Consider the following 19554-nt stretch of genomic DNA (forward strand, 5'->3'; position numbering starts at 1 on the left):
AAGTTGGGTTTGTTTCCGTAATGACTAATGGGAGTACAGCTGCCACCATGAGCAAAAGTCTTACGGCACAAATCCCTCCTCTCTCATTTGTTCGTTTCGTCGGAAAGAGAAACCAAAGCCTGCTGCATGTCTGCTGTCGTTTGTCAGCTTGCAAATAGCAATAATAATAATAAGAAAACGAATTGTCAACTTTGCTGCAACTTTTTAAAGACTTGGCTTTAGCCGGGGGCAGGGAACACCTCCCGGGGGGGCCTTTTTCGCAGCGGTTGTTTGAAGACGTCTCGCACATACTGAATGCAATATTATCATGCGTTAGAACTACGGTGAGCCTCATTAAAATGGCAGAGGTTGCAGACGGACAAAGGCGCAGAGATCTGACAGTGGTTGGAGACAGAGAGGGTGCACCAGGCCCGGCTTGAGGTGCCGGCTAATGAAGCGGCAATAGAAAAGTAAAAAAAAAAAAAAAAAAAAGACGAGATGCCAAGCGCAATTATCCACATTGCAGAAGGCATGTTTGTTAGATCGCACTCATGAGCTGCGACCTTGATCGGACGATGAGATGGAAAGTTCTAATGGAATGGATTTATATATATATATATTTTTTGTTTACATACAAGTTAATTAGGGCCTCGTGAAATTTAAATAGTTAACTCCGATCCAGATTTATTCCCAACTTTCCTAAAGCATTTCTAACATCCTAATTCTTACCCAAACAATGCTTTTTTTCCTATATGCAAGAGTAATGCTTTCCAAAATGTGGGTCGCGACTCCCCAGGGAACAGGTTTTGGTCACTACAATACAACACATGTTACTAAACCAGATTTTCTTTTCCTTTTGCTTGATATTATCTATATTGCTACAATTTTTGTGATTTTGGGTGGCATGAAAGGTTTCTGCTATATTGTGCCAATGAAATACTGCTCCATGTTTTCAGTAGTTACAGAAACAGAGGACGTTTTTTTTTTCTTTCACTTTCGGGGCTCATGGACAGACCCCAGTGAATCAAGTAAATTCAGTTTTTTATATTGAGAAAAAGTGCCATGAGCTCCGGAGGTAAATAATGTCCTGTCTCGGCTCAATGCGGCTCAAAACAAGAAGCTAAATGTGACAGCTACTGGTTAGCTTTCTGCGCCGCTGTGTCAGACCCAGCAGAGTTTTACAGGTGTACAGTCCATATAATGCGCTATATCCCCTTTTAGTTTCCTTCTGGCTGTACCCTACCACTAGAAACATATACAGTAGGGTCTCATCTGGGGCCAGGATGAATGAGAATGCTTTTTTTCTTATTATAGTAGGAAGACAAATACAGATAGATTGATTTAATTTGTCTCGAGTTGGAAATACATATTATTATGTTGCTTGATGCTGATACTTGACTAAGTGCATCCCCCGCTGTTCAAATTACAACTTGCAAAACACAATTGGCATACTTCCAAATTCAACGGAAATGTCTGTTAACCATGTTCCTTATAAGAAAGTGAGAATGGTGCAACAAAACCCCAATTGCCTACAGTTCATGTATGCATTCTCGGTTCTTTTAACCTGAGTTTGAACTCCGTATGCTGTGGGGATGTGGAAAGCGCTGTCTGATAATGCACAGGGATAAATAATGCAGCCCATTGTACAATTAGCCATGAATATATTTCCTCAAATTAGACCCTTGGAGTATTTCTGTGTAGTCCAACCACTCATTCTTAACAACTCACATTAACAAAGCAGCTTTTATGAGGGCTGCACAATTGCAATGAAATACAAATGGGAATTTTTAAAATTTACATTTCATCACAGCGCTGTAGATTTGCCAGCATGCCGATGGATGAAAGTGAAAGCTTGCTTTTGCTGTCTTATAATGTGAAGTGTCAGTTCCATTACTGCCTGCAAAGGGTGCTCTGGGCCAGTTCAAAATCCAGACCAAATCTGTCTCAATCCTTGCCATCTTTTCTTTACATAGACATATCAACACAACAAAACAAGCTGTTGCCAAAACCACGGCCAAAACATGCCCAAAAGAGGTGAAGACTAAATCCTCATTTAGGTCACTTTGCACATGCGCACAAGGAAACCTCTAACAAGTGTGAGCGCCCGGAAGTTGAGAGATGGTTGCGACAGGTGTAACGTAACGTTCACACTTGTTTGAGGCGTTCTGCGCGTGTGCAAAGTGACCTAACACGCACTCCGGAAAAGGAGGAACTGGATAATATAGAAACTTTGACGGCATCTGCAAGTGAAACGCAGAGAGCCTGATCCCGCTCCGACTCTGCCCATCTTGGAATTCCGTGGGCTGTTGTTTGACAAGAGCAGAGTGGGAATTGCCAAAAGGAACAGGGAGGCAGGGGGATTATGGTAATGCCGAGGTGACAGCTGTGAAGCCACTGAAGGGATGTGCCGGGAGCCGGGGCCTGGGATCGTCTGTTGATGTCCCACTGACAGGAGAGGGGAGGCTGAGAAGACAAGGAGATGGGAGAGTATATATGCTGTAAAAGCACATCGGCTGAGGTAATGGGGATATGGAATGAAATGTATGGAAGGGGTAGATCATTGTTTTTTAATACTAGCTAATAACAAGCAATTACCAGCAAGTCAAATTAATGCTCCTCAGAATTTTTCTCATTTCTTTGTGAATTCTGAATTCTTGATCTGAACAAAACTTTTTTGTACTTTTTCTGCTATCTTTACATTATTCACTATTGAGATAGAACCAGAGATAATTATGTGACAATTATGTTAATTATTTCATTAAAAGTCGTATTTCTATGGATGGGAACCTTTGGGTCCCTCACGATTTGATACGATGTGCTGTAAAGGCTCACGATTACGATAATCTCACAATACGCCGATAATGCGATAAATTATATATTGCACAAAAATAACCAATGCATCGTGATTTTTTTAAGAGACATGACATTTTTTTTTAACCTTTTTTTTACATGCTACATATTATTAATCATCTACATTTGTTTCCATGTGCTTTGTACCCCTTTTACTTAAATAAATAAGTGAATAAATGACCCCTGACTTATTGAAAATGGGTCATTGATTTGTCAGTGACTTCATTTACATTTAAATAAGAAATATAAGAAAAAAGCAACAACAAACCACAATCCTTAATCTTGTTTATAATGATAAGAAGTATAATTGTTTGGCATGTCATCATCAAAAGTGTCAATATCAGAATAAAAGGTATCGGTATCATATTGTCCTGCAAAATATCGTGATATATATCGCAAAATCGATATATACATTGTCCCTGCTCCTGCTTATTTAGCGTGTTACCATTTATTTGAGCTGGAACTTTAGTGCTGTTTCATGACCTCCAAGGCATCAAGACTTTCTATCTAAAGAAAAAAAAATCTTCTTTGGTACTAATCTTCATTGCCTTTACCTCTGAACTGTAAAAAGGGACCGTCATGCTAGTAAAAGTTACTTTGATGTTGTCAGCCTGTATTGAACACTTAAAGTTTCCGAGGCATAAGACTTGACTTGAAAGTGCTTTTTGTGCCATCATATATTAACCACACGAGCCAACTTCAGATACGAACTCTTTTCTTTCTCCTGGTGACAACATGCTTTCAACTTGTCAAGCAAGCGTTTTTAATTTTTCAGACGCGGTAGTTTTTCTTTTATGTCCTTTCATACCAATACATTGTCCTCTATATCAATGGTTCTCAAATGTTTGGTTTGATTCAGTTCTGGTGGCGCCTGGAAGGTCAAATATTTTATTAGCTGGTACATGGTGTGAAAGCATTCCTCCACTTTAGTTCAGCTTCCTCTGCAGTTAACATCCAGCTTGCTCTTTCCAAAAGGTCTGCCTCTTCTTCCAACACAGCTAAGCGCCGACAGTAACCGCAGCCTTACCCTTTCCATCGACCTTTGGGGATTCTTTCAAAGTTTGTTGTAAACGTCTCAACTTTTTTGGCGTACATGAGACCCAATACTTCCCGTTTCTTGTCCACGGATGGAGAGTGTTCCATCCATGAAGCTGGCGGCCCCCTCTCCATGAGCCCACCTTAGAAGACTTGTTTATTATCACATGCTAATACAAAGAGGAAGAGGAGGAAGATTGGCAGAAAGTTTAGGAAAGTCCCAAGAAGTGCATTCCAAACTACTGCTTCTAAGGCTGAACGGTTTGTGGAAAATGTAATTGTCTTGAATAAGATTTAGTTCACACACCGGAAAAGTGACCTCGAAATGAGTCAAACTGTCCTGAAGTACATTTGTCCTTATCCATGCGGGGCAGGTTTTTGGTTTTTTTACATTTAAATTAAGTTGTATGCCACTGATCTTACTCAAATTACGCAAATTATCTCATCACACGATTTACCATATTTCTAAATTATGTTTTTACATTTGAAAGACATCCAGAAGCATTAACATTTATCTTTATTAAAGGATTAACATGCATCCCAGAGCATGTTTATGTCTAATCTACTGGGTTAGCATGTTGATACTTAATAAGACCACATGGGGAGGGATACAAAGGGTTATCTAGTTTTTCACAGGAGACTACTATTACCAGTAATTGCATCATTTGAGATTTGAAATTTTCAACCACCCAAATTGCCTTTTCGAAATGTATTTCTAGTCAATTTACCAGATAATGAGTAGATTTTCACAACAACAACTTAGGGATAATCACTTTTAGCTCTGGTTAAAATATGAATGATACGATTGCATTGCAAATATCATCTCTAGCTTCAAATTCCGTCTAGCCCTGGACTGAACATTCAAATCTGATATCAGAGCTTTTAAAATGTTAATATAAGGCTTGTCAAGCTGTAACAGGAGTAAAGCAGTTTAGTTTAAATCTTTGTTCGCTAATTCTTCAGTGTTGGATGAGTCCGAAAGGTTCAAACTAAATATACACTATTATGCACAAGCTTTACACGGGGAGATGGGTAAAGAGAGCTGCAGCCGATAATCCATTCTATAACATGTATTTAAGTGACTTATGTTTGAGGCAGCTGCACAAATCACTCAGGCTTTGAGGTTTACCGTGAATATTTTAACCCCTGAAAAAATATGGGGGATAATACAGTCGTCTACAATGTACTCTCTGAAGGATTAGTTATTGAGCTTGAATCTAGTTAAGTTTGTTACTCCTGCCTACAGAAGAAGAGAAGGTTATCTCTGTGTATTGGGAGGTTTCCCCCAATTTCTAAATACAGTAAAAAAAAAAAAAACTTATCTGCAACCCATTTTTGAGTCCCAGCCATCCGGTTGAGGTCCCTTTTCGTAAACAATATTCGTAAAAGTCATTTGCTTCAAAATGGAATCGAGATTGGCCCAGCCCTATCACTCCATCAAGATTGCCAGCTCTGGACCAAAAACCCAACACTGGAAAAGGATGCTTGTAGACTATAGTAGCAGAGCAGCTCTTTAGCATGAACAGTTCACATGGGTATTTTTGTGTGAAAAGATGTCCCCCTCCGTGTGTGTGACTCCCTGATGTATAGGGTTAACTTGGGTCTCCTCCCTCCGCTGCCCTGCGCCGCCGCAGCCCCTTTAAGCCTGTCTCTGATCGATTGACACATCTGGCTTCACTATTGATCCACATTAGGTCCTCTCCCCTCGCTCCTCCAGCTCGTCTTTGATTCACAAAGCCGTCCTCTCGCACCCCACCCCCCAAAATCGGCTTCTAAAGTCCCCTCGCCTCTCTTCATCTCTCTGCCCATAAGCCCCTATTCTTTGTTTCATGCCGGTTCCAAGCCCGCAGGCGCCTACCAGTGGATTATCACACATCTTAGAATCTCATCTCTTTTGGTCTTCTTTGATACTGTTCGCTTTCAGATGGAAGATTGAGTCATGTGTTGCAACACTTGCAGTCCCCTGTTGGCGCCCTTGACCAGCTCAAGCAAAACAGGTGGATACAGTGTGTCTTACTTGGTTTACATTTTCCTCACTTGCTCAAAAATATATATTCAATGTAAAAGTATTACTGTGGGAAAAAATGCTCAAAATGTGAACAAAAGGATGTCATTGGAAAAGATTTTTAATGTAAAATGAGTATGTTGATTCCTCACTGTGAAAATATCTACTAGTAGTACTTAAAGGGAGTATAGGGAGTTTAAAAATGTTAAAATTAAGTTTTTTCCTCCCCTTACATGTTCCAGCCATGTCCTAATGTGTAGAATGAACCGAGACCTGTTCACTACAACTGCCTCTAAAATCCTGCACTGTCACTCAAAAAGGTGTCATTTCGGGTCTGAAGTGCCGTCATGCACGAGCTTAATATAGAAGGTGCAGTTACACATATGGCCTGAGGTGGCAGTAGTGAGCATAAAATAGCTAACTTGCATCCAGCCCCTTTAAATAACAACAGATATAGACATATTTCTGAACTGATAAAACCACTATTTGTTCATTTATTTAACAGATAAATCTCACAGCAATCAGAATTTTCCAACATCAGGGCACTTGTCAGGTTATTTTATGTGAACCAAATGTGTTTTGATTTAGCCAGGAATCATTATAATTTTGCTCTATCTCTTCCTGATTCTCTTGAGTTGAGTGCTGGCCTGGGTCAGAAAGTCTCTAATGCCACAACAGAAAGTCCCCTACATCACTATGGCTTTCAATCGCTGGTGCCAACATTACTGAAGGACAATTTCCTCTGCCGTCCTAAGTGTGTTTTTTATTCTCGACAATGTGCTCTGATGATGGTCTTTTACGCCTTGAATGGAAAAGGGCTGGCGTGCGCGTTAACCGAAGGCAGCCCCCTCGTTTTTTGGATGTGCACTGCAATTTCAAGAGACGCGAGGACGGCGCACGTGCGTCTTGGTTCTCCGTCCGATTCATTGTTCCAGAGCCGCGCAGCGCAGACTGCCAATTTGACCGGCGCAATTACAGTGATTGTGCAAATATTCGTGGGAGGGTGAGGGTAAAAATAGACACGATTCGAGGAAAGGTTAAGGATTCAGGAAAGGAATAGCAAGAGAATTGCATTTTGATTTTGTTGAGCATTGTTTTAGCCACCTGCGCAGTAAAGTGGTTGATTGCCGCTTTGTTGGCAAAAACGCATCATCATTTGAAGCTCCTCAAGCTGATTGCTGTTGGTTGGCTGTAATCACTGGGCGGTAGAAGACATTACATTACTCGAAATAGGACACTGAATGTCTTTTTTTTTGGCGGTCAGTGGGTTTCTTGTATCTTCTGTTTGGCCCAAACCAAGAAGCCATATAATTGCCCTTACTTCCTTCTCCTCCGCTACTTGGTCTTTCTAGTGACCGGCATCCATGTGAAAACCCAGCTAACAGGCTAAAAGGAGTGTGTGGGGTCAGCGGACGGCCTCAGGTAAGACGAGGTCCAGTGGAGAAAGTGCTTTTTAAACTGATGGCTATGGTGAGTCTGCAGCATGTTGTTAGGTCAGCAAGTCCAAGAAATCAATATTGTTTTTACACTACATATTTCAGTCATCAGTTGCCAAATAAAAAAAAAATGTAATTAGTGTTTGCTGTCAATCTATAACTGCTGGAATCTATAACATTCTGCAAAACTATCCACACAAACATTCAATGGTAATTTGGCTGTCCTATAATAGTTTCTGGGTGCCAACAGGCTCCTGCAGCATCACACTAGTTCCCGCTAACTTCCTGTGTACGAGTAACCGCATCCTGTCCCTCTTAGCTTCATGGGAAGTACGCCATGTAGCCAGTGCTACTAGAGTTACTGAGGATGATACATTGAACACTTGTCCAACTTTGTGTTGAAAAAGAAAATGGACAATTAATGTAACTGAAAATCCTAAAAATGCATTGGGCAAACGAGCTACGTTTTGGATTGCAATACTGTACTGTGCAAAAACAATAGGAAACAAAGTAAACACATATTTCAAGGGGCAGACTTGTTACCATGCAAAAGGAAAAGTGCTCATAAGTAAAGTTTAAAGCATGGCCTTTAGGCCTGGCACCTAAAGTGTGGACTAAGTGACTTTAAGTATCTGGATAGTGTCCAACTATAATGCAAGGTGCAAATGTACTGACAGACTAAAGGCCTGCACTGAAAGCCTCTTGCACTAATGAGATCTACATATATTAATATGGAAATCACAGCAAAAGTTCCGAAGTGCCTGTTCCATCTCTGGATTGTGACTTAAAATAGTTCAGTGTACAGGAAAAATGATTCATGTTGTAAGGTTACAGGTTTCCATATAATACCGCCCTGTCCGTCTACAGCACGCACAGGAGGGCTTCAAGGAAAAAAGGTTGGGAACCACTAGTTTAGAGCATCAATGCAATGACATATTGGTTTTATCCTTTGCTCACATCACCTGCTTCACGCGTCTGTCATTTATGGTTATAGAGCCACAAGCCACTCTTTTGCCTTGAAGGTGGTTGGGCAACATCCTAGTTTAGCCAGAAACATTTTCACGAAGAATCCTTTTTGACTCTACATTTGTGACGAGCTTCTTTGAGCAAGTGGACATGCATCAATCCAACTTCATGCCATGCTACTGTACAAGTCATTTCCTAAATTGAAACCCAATGGGCCTTTCATTCTTTGCCCCAGTCTATCAATCATGTTTCATCCTGTCGTTGAAAATAGCCCAAATGGCTTCCTGTCTTTCATTGCTTTGGATGATGAAGTTCTTTTTCTGTGTGGTCTGTTTTGGACACTACTCCTACTATATCCCAGGGCGGTGGACTGGAGATAGGACTCATTTCTCCACTTTCCCCCCTCTTTCAACCTCAATGCCTTCCTTGTCTCGGTGGACTCTGTTCATCTTTATTCTCAACCGGCGACTGTGTCTTCTTCAACACTGCCCCGTGTGCGAATGCCCATTGAAAAACCGGCTCCATTGAGTTGCACTTGGAAAGAATGAAGTTCATGGTCGGCAGTTAAATTCTCAATGGGCGTCTTGTGTGCAGTTGCGAAGGGGTCCTGACCGCCATGTTGACTTTTGAGTTGAAATATATAAGGCACATTGTGGGGTAGCGGACAAACAACAAACCCACAGAAGAGGGGCTGCGGTCAGTGATGGTACCAAGCAGCGACTTTGAGGTTATTGGCCTTGGGGTGCAATTTAAGTGGATCCGAAATGATATGATAGAGGAATGTAATATTTAACTTTTGAGAGTATTACTTCTATCTGTTTTGATTGTAAAAAAAAACCTGAGCATTTATATTTTGTTGTTGACCTTTCTTTAACCAGGAAAGTCTCTTTTCACCAAAACCTTGAGCCCAAAGCAAACTTAGAGTCCCCCAAACCCCCTCTCTTTTTGAGTGCATTAAACGTGTCAGGAACTTTGTCCTATCAATTAACTAATCAATAATTTCATCAAAAGTCATGCGTTACAGAGCAATCTTTGATGTCCTTTTCTGGGTATTACATCGTGTCCTTTTATGCATCTAGCTGCAAAAAACATAATCTATTGGAGAGGTGTTATAAAGGTTGATCCATTCCTGAAAAATACATTGTCCTGCTCAAATGAAGTCATTTTACTGTTGCTAATACTGGCTGCACTACTTTGCAATCCAAGTCCTTCCCTTCCCTCTATAACCCCTGACTTTCTTGCCAACATAAATCCAATCCCGTCACTTCTTAACTGCCATTTCCACTTTGTTATCTGACTCTTGCAAACCCTTCTGTGATTTATTTGGAGCTGATTACTATTGACTGGCATGACATTGCATAAAAAAAATGTCCACCGCTCAGCTCGGCGTCCGTACCCCTGCCAGTTCTGCCTTTTAGACCAATAATGTGTGGGCGCCCGCTGCCAAGTCTGTAGTGGTCCTGTCCATCGGACGGCGAACCGGTGTGAGCACTTTGGTACAGCACTTTTGCAAATGTGGCTGCGGGTGTAACAGCCAAAGCCCCTGATTTACGAGGCCCAAATAAATACACTTTTTCTGGTCCAAAAGAGAAATCCAATTCTTGGGTCTCGAGGCGGCGTTGGCGAGCGGCGGAGAGAATATCTTACTGGCCATGGCGTTTGGCTGGACGATGAATTTTGAAGTCCTGTGAGGCTAAGAGACTGATCGATTTCTGAAAATGATACGATTTGATGTTAGCTGCAAATCAAACAAAGTACGCTCTTAGTTGTTTTATAGACTGATATGAAGGGTTTTTTACACGGCGGATGGCATCTGAGTGCATAAAAACTATTGATTGGGTAAAGATGGAGATACCAATAACGCGCTTATAACCCTGTCTGTTTCGATCTCTAGCCATGAATGTGAAACAACATGGGCAATATTTCTCCAGATGAAATGCCGATCTTTGACCAACATAATCTGGAAAGGGTCAGAAGGTTGAATGAGGAGGATAAATAATGAATAGTTTATAAGTGTCTTTTGATGTATCCATCATGACACAAAATCTAGACCTAAAGCCACGTGCATGTTGCTTTCTCGTGATTCTTCTTAGAGGTTAAATGCATAAAAGAAGGTAAAGGAAGTTTCATTTATTGAAGAATGTGATCAAAGTAGCTCGAAAATACTACTTACTATGGTGAGGAAATGCGATGTCTAGCACTTTGGCTCATTTGAGAAAAAGAAAACATCGCTTATTTATTCACAAATTTGCTTGCTTGAATTTGTTGAAGTACGTAAACGGATCCCATGTCAATCCCTTTTCTCCAACTGAACGTGCTTCATTACATCATGTACCAAATTAATATAGGTTGGAGTTTTTTTTTTTTATTCCAATTTAATAGGATCAGAGAGACAAATTTGATAACCGTTTTCTGCTTGTTAACAAGATAAGCAGTTACTGGAGGTGCTCCAGAAAGTGCAAGCACAGGGTCAGGGTGTAGCTGTATTCCACAAACATCAGACATCAATTTGACAATTTTAGCCCAGTAAACTTTTACGTTAAATCTGGTGCATGTATTTTTTTAAATGTCACTTTGCTATGACACAAAAGCAACACAATGCACTTGTAATTTCCACTTCACAACTGGAAAGGATTATCTTTGCCAGGGCACATGAAGGCAGCATAAGTGCAATTAATGCAGAGTAACGACGCTTCAGTCCGGACATGTCCTGTCCTCACACCATGCCAAGGCGGTTTGTTGTGAAGGGGAGCGAAGGGAAGAGGGACTTGAGGACAAAGCGCTTGTTGAACCGGAAATGACCAGAATAAGTAGTTTTTGATCAATTTACCATTATCTAATCAACAAACTGTAAGATAGTGATGAGTGTTTGAAATTATTCAAGCTTGGATGATTTTAAGATTACTTTACGAATATTAATTATTAGCAAATTTGCAAAAAATTGTCAAATGTCAAAACTGACCAGCCTTAAGGACTGCTCTTTGAAATGAATGGATTGCAAAGACTTAGCTCCCACCAGAGAGTTTCAAATCCCAATACTGGTCACAAGTAACTGATGCAAGTAACACTTTCTAATCATATTTCCTTACAAGAAGTTTTAGCGACGGCACGCTTGGATGTTTATCCCCAAATCCTCGCGCTAGCTCGACAGTGCTTGCGTTGGGGAGATTAGGGAAGATGAACACTTTTTTCTCGTCGCCGTACAAGAGCCTTTTTGTTTGGCTTCGTAAACACCAAACAAATTGATTTCAACCATGGCTGCCATTTTCCGCCGCTTTTGAAAGATTACATTTTCTCCAACATGCTCCGAGAAGAGGAGAATCCTAATCCTTATGCAAGCAACAGGCCGCGTTGGTTTTTACTGTGTGCATGCAAAGTTTGTCAGGTTTTTTTCTCCTTTTTTTTTTTGTGGCGGGATCTCATTAGGCTAAGGGCCGCTGTGCAGGGGCGGACAGCCTGTTCTGCAGATACCGGTTGACTCATATTTTTGCGAAAAGGAGCGCCAATGGTGGAACACTTGTTACATAGCGCATGACTAAGAGATCATTTTCAGATGGGTCTAATTTCTCATCAGCCGAGAAAGTCTGCTGACAGCTACAGGTGAGGAGGAGGGTTCTACGCCTTTGGTGCTAGCGGGGGTTTGCGAAGAGCGATATGCAAAGCCAGTTGTACGCGTTATTTGTTAAAGTATGCTCCACGCAGGGGTCAGAAGATTTAAAGAACAAGGGATCTTGCTAAACCTATTACTGGTGTGTATTTGTAGCTTTGAGGCTAAAGGACATTTTACCTTTCAGTTGAAAGATTGAAATCAGATGCAGAGCGACTTAAATTCTCAACAACCCAGTCCGGATAGCTACTTTTGAAAGTGTTTTCTCTGGCCTACAAGCAACTATTTCCTGACTTTTTAGGTGTTTCTGGTGACGGATGAACATGACAAGTGTTATGTTGAAGCAGTCATTAGCTCTCTCGACTAACAGAAAAGCTTTTTAAGTTTAAGTGGAGTTTTCATGTTCCTCTTTCTGAAGAAGCAACTATTAGGAACTTGACTATATCCAGGGAAAGTACAGCTTAAAACTTACTCATATAACTTGAATGAATTGCCTTCCACCTTGTTATCAGCTACGACACACGGTCCGCTGTTTCAAATCTGTTCCACCTTTCTGAACTCAAACATGTTTTGGAAGTCCACTCCTCCCGGACTTAAGAACTCCCCAGTCTGGTGTTGCTTTGAGTCTGAGGCCTGGGGACCTCGGCGCTGGCTTTGTTTGATAGAGCGGTGTGTTGTGGAAATTGGTTGAGAGCTCTCAAAAATCCGACGAGAGAAGTAGAGGAACGGAGAGGTGAGGCTTTTTAAGCTGTTAAAACGCTGCTCCGCCTTGAGATGCGCTTTTCAAATATCCTTTACTGGCTGTATTGCTGTATATGTAAAAACACCCTTGTTGTTTTTAGGCAGGGCTTATTTAAGTCATGATTTTCTTTTTTGTGTGTGTGTATTGGCAGCCTGCACAGAGGACTGCCATGAAGGCCCAGGGCGGCACTCAGGCCAGAGGCTACAGCAGTCTATACCCACATATTCTGACAGCTTCCAAACATATCTGAGGGGCGCCTTTGGGCCTGGAACATCGCATCTAAATAGAGTTTTTGTAGATAATTTTCCTCATGACTCCAATTTACCTCAAACTATTCTTCTATGCAGCCACAAAGTGGATAATTGATTTCAGATTGTTAGTTTTTGAAGCGCATTAATTACATGCACATATGGGGGTGTTTTATTTCTTCCTGACACCTTAGCTTGGGTATTAGTGCAAATTAAGAGAAAAGCCAGAGGAGAGAGATAGTCTTTATGTATAAACATAGGGAAGTGAAACCGTTTGGGGCCAGACGGAAAAAATAAGCCTTGATTCTATGAATGGCCTGACCAATAAAACAAAACAAGCGGATTCACCTAAAGTGTTACAAACTGCAGTTGCTGCTGTTGGCCAGGTCTAGGTTCAGCAACACACTGGCCAAAAATTGAGACCAGCAGACGATCTGAACACCCTGCCTGAATGACCATGTTATTCCATCAATGGATTTTTTCTTCCCTGATGACACAGGCAGGTATTCCAAGATGACAATGCCAGGATTCATTGTAAAAGAATGGTTCGATCGTCGAACCTTGGATCCAGGAGGAACAATGCGGTTTTCGTCCTGATCGTGGTACACTGGACCAGCTCTAAACCCTCCGTCGGGTGCTCGAGGGTTCATAGGAGTTCGCCTAACCAGTCCACATGTGTTTTGTGAATCTAGAGAAAGCGTTCGACCGTGTCCCTCGTGGTGCCCTGTGGGAGGTGCTCCGGGAGTATGGGGTCCGGGGCCCTCTGCTAAGGGCTGTCCGTTCCCTGTATGACCGCAGCAGGAGCTTGGTTTGCATTGCCGGCAATAAGTCAGACCTGTTCCCGGTGCGTGTTGGTCTCTGCAGGGCTGTCCTTTGTCACCGGTTCTGTTCATTACCTTAAAGGACAGAATTTCTAGGCGCAGCCAGGAGCCGGAGAGCGTCTTGTTTGGGAGCCTCAGGATCTCATCTCTCGCCAGAGGTGTTCGAGGCATGTCCTAGACAAGGCCTCGTGGAAGACCCAGGACACGCTGGAGGGACTATGTCTCCGAGCTGGCCTGGTGTCGCCTTGGGGTCCCCCCAGAACAGCTGGAGGAGGTGTGCGTGGATTGGGAAGTTTGGGTATCTCTGCTGAGACTGCTGCCCCCGCGACCCGGCCCCCCGGATAAAGCGGAAGAAAATGGATGGATGGATGGTTCAGGGAGCATGAGACATAATTTTCACACATGGATTGGTCACCGCAGAGTCCAGATCTTAACCCCATTGAGAAACTTTGGGATGTGCTGGAGAAGGCTTTGTGCAGTGGTCACAGTCTCCCAGCATCCAGACAAAATATTTGTGAAATATTATTGCAACACTGGATCATTTAAACCCTTTACAGCCATGCAGAACATTGTCTTCACTGCTCGCCTCTTCTCATAACTCATTGCTTTGCTGGGAGCTCGTCTCCATGGAGATGTTGCAGCTTTGGTTTGACTTCCAGTAGCCAGCATGAGGTCTGAATACTTTCTGTCGTCTTCCCAGTGCTTTATTTTGATAACCCACCTCAAAGATGGCATCGCGGTGTGTTGCTGATCTGCTTGTTAATTTATTTTTAGTCTTTTGACGCTGCGACATAGACCCTGGATGGTTACATGTGTGAAACGGAATAGAACCGGCCCTCTCTGCTCCGCAAAGCCACACAGCGCATTAATGTGCCAGTCTCTCCGTGCTCTCACCTTGCGCTGTTCGTCCCTTCGGCACTCGCCCCAGGCCTTTACCCTTCGGCTAATCAACTGAGCCCCCACTCGTCTTTTCTCTTCCCCCTTCCACCTGTCAATCACCATCCCCGGGGCCGCCGTGCGAAGACTGACCCACGGCACACTCTCGCTACAGCGGCGGCAGTAGTCCCAGCAGACACACACACACACACACACACACACACACACACACACACACACACACACACACACACACACACACACACACACACCCTTTGCCTGTCAAGATACAGAGGGGTGTGGGGTTGTCAGAACTCTGAAAGACAGCGCTCTCTGATCCACGGAGCACTCACACCACCAAGATGCCTCCACCGTATGAATTATGCATCTTGGGCCATTTCGGTCTTATTTATTCTTTTGCGCCGCTTGACATATAGTTCAAAAATAGTTTCCCATAAAGGCCACATGGAGTTGATGAAAATAGATGTTTACAGGGAGGGTTGGCGATTCACTATTTGAATCGTAAAACGCAAAGATTGCATTTGCAGATGAACAGAGTGCAAACTTCAAGCACTTTGCTAAATAAAAAAATACCATCTTCATTAGGACAACTCACTCAAATGTGCATGGAATAAGAGAAATAAGGTTGCTAAAGGAACATGCAATTTGTTCCTGTGCTTTTCATAGCACTCTTACTCCTTACAAACAAACGTCAAGCCGAATGCGTTTTTATAAAAACCTGAACAGCTAAATTGCAGTTACATAGTTTCTGTACTTTTGGTGTGATGTGGATAGCACAAAAGTAGTAGTAGTAATAGTTATAGGAAAAGCAGAAGTTTCCCTATTCTTTTTCATTATATTCTATTCACCATTTTATCCCTAAACAGTCTGCTTTAAGAGCCCTCCTCGTCATGCCATCTCTTAGAAAATCTGTTTATCTTCAATGCACGCGTCCCTGGAATGGAAAAACTGCAAAAGCCAAACAATTATTAGCCGTAATCGCATTCTGAGCAGGCCCCCAACTCTGCGAATCAACAGCAGCTTGAAAAACGGCTGCCTATAGAAGATTAGTGCAAGTCTTGACCAAACAAATTCCACTTTTTCACTCGCTATCGACCGTTCTCTGGGCTGTCTTCAAATGTAAATATTGATTAAAAGTGCTCGGTCTATAGCCACCGATGCCTGACGCCGGAGGTGTTTGCGGTGTGGATAAAAACAAAGGCAAATGGAGTTATGAAATATGAAAGTGAATGTCCATGTGGCCGTCTCTTTGAAAGACAAAGAGCAGTTTAAGTACAATTTTCTCAAACATTCTCTATAAGTCTGACTGATCCTTCTAGCGCTAAGCTATAGCTTAAAATGTCCAATACCATGCCAATAATGATGACAACACATCATGTTAACCTTTACTTATTTTGTTAGGAACGATTTCTGCATTTCTCCTCTGTGGTGTTGTTGCAGTCTGTTCATTTGAGGCTGTTAAAGCTAAGCAGTGATTGAGAAAAGTTGCTCTATTAGCTTTAGGTCCAAAAAGATCAACCATTATAACCAGACCAGATCATTTCCATGTGGTTATTCACATTATTCCGGAGGTTCGGGTGGGTGCCGCCATGAATTGTGCCCGCCCCTTCACTCGTTAATACGGAACTGGAGAAGTCAAGAGAAAATCAGACACAAAGCTGTTTTTAGGCCGCCCACAGAAGCAGTGCAAATGAACATTTTACACAAATCAATCTACTAAACATCAGATTTTGGCGGCAAACATTTTCCCTCGTTCTCCGCTTAATGAACAGGCTTCACACTCTACCGGAAAAGTCAATACAATGGAAGAGCAAAAGTGGGCGGAATAAGGTGAATAGCGCTGCTAATTATAGTCTTTCATTTGTTGACCTCCTGCCACTGTGAGGCGCTGGTGTGCACATGTTCATAAGACTGTATAAAAGTATAGGAAATCTGTTTGGAAACCATATTCCCAAAGATGTTTAATAAAACTGCGGCGGTCACCTTGTGACCAGCCGGTGAGGCTAACCCCTTGTACCAATGCAAAACCAGGAGCAACATTTTCATTGATTAAACTACATAATGTGAGATACACTCATAGTTTGTGATTGGTTTATTAGTGTCGGTATCTCAGTCAGGATCAGGTAAAAAAAAAAAGTCTTTTTTTAGTCTTGTTGTTAGCTGTATTAGCATTGTTTTCCCCTTTCATTCACAGGGTTCTGTGGTTAGCATTCATTGTATCACCAGCCCATGTTCAATAAGTGTTGGTCATGTAGTGTTAAAAAGTTCACATACTGTTTTAAGGCAGGAAACAAATGTTATATTTGTTGGTTGTCACATTTGTTGTGTGTCACAAAGATCAAAGAGTCATGAAATAACTAAACAGCATCAAAGAAGTAAGTGGTGTTTTCCATTTGACTACATTGCACTGGGTTAGAAGAGCCGGGCACAATGGAATTGCCATTCCTTCCAACGCATCACTATGGCCTATCTAGAGTTTTATTAAAGATCTTTGCCAAACGCCACATGGTTTCTTAGTTCACCTGTTCTGTTGTAAGTTGTACCCATGTGATGGTATTGCTGTCGTTTCGACAATATCGTATTGTTATTTTCACGGCAACTTCGGTGGACCATTTTTATAAAAGAACTCAACAAAACATTCCGCTTTGTTGGCCAATTTGACAGAACGGAACGGTCCACAAAATGTGGTCAGGCACATATAGTTTATAGCAAAATGAAATGAGTCAGTGCCTGCTTACATCATAATGTGTATTAGTCAGAGTTAATTTGCTATTTGCCAAACAAACGCATATGTCATATATTTGCGATACTTCATGTTTTTTGTCCTTAATTTTAAATCTATTGTCTTTACTCTTGTGTTTTCCAGGTCATCCTCATCCTGACCAAGTACTACCACGCTGACTCCACCAAGGTCCTGGAGAGCTCTCTGTGGAGGTAGGCCGGGACTCCCACACCCACTCACCCGTCGTCTCTGTGTCACTTCTGGCCTCAGCCTTTGCCGCTTTGCCCACTGCTGGTTTGGTGTATCCGTTCTGGCACGCTTGGTTTCGGCGATACTGGCCGCCAGCTAACAGCGGATCGGCTGGGGCCAAAGCGGGACATGTGTTGGGGCAGATAGCGTATCGTTTTGGAGCAGGGAAGGCGGACGGACCCCTGCAGTGCCTGGGAACGGGGTCGATTGTGCCTCAGAGGGGTCTCGGGACGTGTAGTACAGACGAGCGCGTGTGCCAAAAATCACTTTATAGTTTTGTTTTGCCCTGAAGCGACAGTAAAAGCTGTACGTCCACTCCCTTTGGAATGAAGTGTTTGCCGCTCAACATGCTGGCTCACAGAATACTAATTTCCTCTTGATTGTATGTTGGATGTGCTCATGATATTGTAGAATTTGATTTAATTCAGATGAACACAAAGTCAACCAAAATTAATTGACTGTCAAAACACTGAAGGAAACTCGCTATCATAGGGGGATTATATGAATGTTCTTTGTTTTTGGCAACTCTTTGCGACGGGATTTAAAGCTGACGACACAAGACAAATGGGAGAAGCTGCCTTGAGTTTGCGGAGTATCAAAGAGGCTAAACAGACCTCAGGACGCAAGAAACTTGTTTACTCCGTTATGTTTTCACCTCTGGACGTTTGTGTACAGCGCTGTTCTTAACTTTTTAGCAGGACATAAACAACTAAGTAAGCAGAATGAACCCCGCACCATGGATCGTCAGATTCTGCCTTAAAACAGTTTGCAATAGACCTGAGAGGACACTGTCTCTTTCTTTCAAAAATGTAGTCAAATTAACGCTTGTGAAGGCCTCCAGACAGGTAAGGCTCAGTGACTGAATTTCTGAGCTTGTGGGGCTCACAAAACGTTATTTATATCTCCGCTTTGACGTGAAAATAGCTGGGTTCATATTGCCTGACTCAGGTACATATAATACATGTCTCTTATGACCTACTGAAGCATTGAATCACTTTCCAACAGTTTCCTCAGACCGCCGCACTACTCGATACACTATAATATAGCGCGATCTGAGGAACTGCGTCTTTTTGGAAGACGTGGGAAGAAGTGAACCCAGACTTGACCTGATTCGAAACAGCGCTCGAATTGCTCGCTCAAAACCCTTCCACTTCAAAGATCAATACCCAAGTCGAGCGGCGACATCTCTACCTGGCATTAAGAATTAACAATTGCTGTCATAATCCCTTTCCCAGTCATGACTGTTTCTAACTTCGAGAGACAGTTCGCCGCAACCGTATATTCAAAGTGACTTAAAGACCCAATTAGACGTATCCTGTGCCAACCAACACCTACATTGCGTCAATTTCCAATGCAAATTTTATGCTAATCCTCCTAACTTACCGCAACATCTGCTTGGAATCGTTCAAACTCTCAAACTCTCTTTCTATTCAAAATCGCCCAGTCGCCCGTTTTTTGTCTCTTCTCAAACGTCCCCGTCCACCGATGCACTGTGGCCCGTTATTCATTAAGCTGCAACAATTAAAACATCAACAGAGGAGCGTAGATGTACGTGCATTATTCATTGTGGATGCTCTGGGGGGACAGGCAGTCAGTCCTAATGAGAGGCTGCGGCTTTGAAGTCAGTGGGGTGAATGGCATGAATTAACTATTCACTGAAAGGCGCCATTCTGCACCCCGCGTATGCTCGACTTGTATTTTAAGACGCCCTGTCTGTCTAACCTTCAACTTTTATTGCGGGGATGTATAAATAGAATGGAACATGCGTCTTTTTTTGCCATGACCTGTATGTTTGAGTAATAGCGTTAGATTAGTGGCTTCCTGAACAAACTTGGATAAAGCAGAGGTTTTGAAAGTCATCAGCTGAGAATGGGTTGTTTTGAGTTTAGACATCGACTACGAAGGAAAATCACTGGACAGTTGAGAGCTTAAACAATCAAACTTGGAGAAATTGAAGCTGTTTGAGCTGTTTCAGACCTAGTTCAATCCTCCTCCTC

General features: G+C 42.3%; 1 protein-coding gene across 6 annotated transcripts in view; it reads left to right on the forward strand.

The window, feature by feature from the left end:
• The window catches only part of sorcs2 (sortilin-related VPS10 domain containing receptor 2), a 259751-nt gene that overhangs the window by 77252 nt on the left and 162945 nt on the right, over window positions 1–19554 (forward strand). For all 6 annotated transcript variants that reach the window (XM_079579574.1, XM_079579573.1, XM_079579572.1 and 3 more), the window contains exon 2: window positions 17453–17520. In XM_079579574.1, the coding sequence (XP_079435700.1) occupies window positions 17453–17520 (68 nt within the window). The remainder of the gene's footprint in view (window positions 1–17452; window positions 17521–19554) is intronic.

This window comes from Gobius niger (genome assembly GCF_951799975.1).
Source record: "Gobius niger genome assembly, chromosome: 21".
Lineage (NCBI taxonomy): Eukaryota > Metazoa > Chordata > Actinopteri > Gobiiformes > Gobiidae > Gobius > Gobius niger.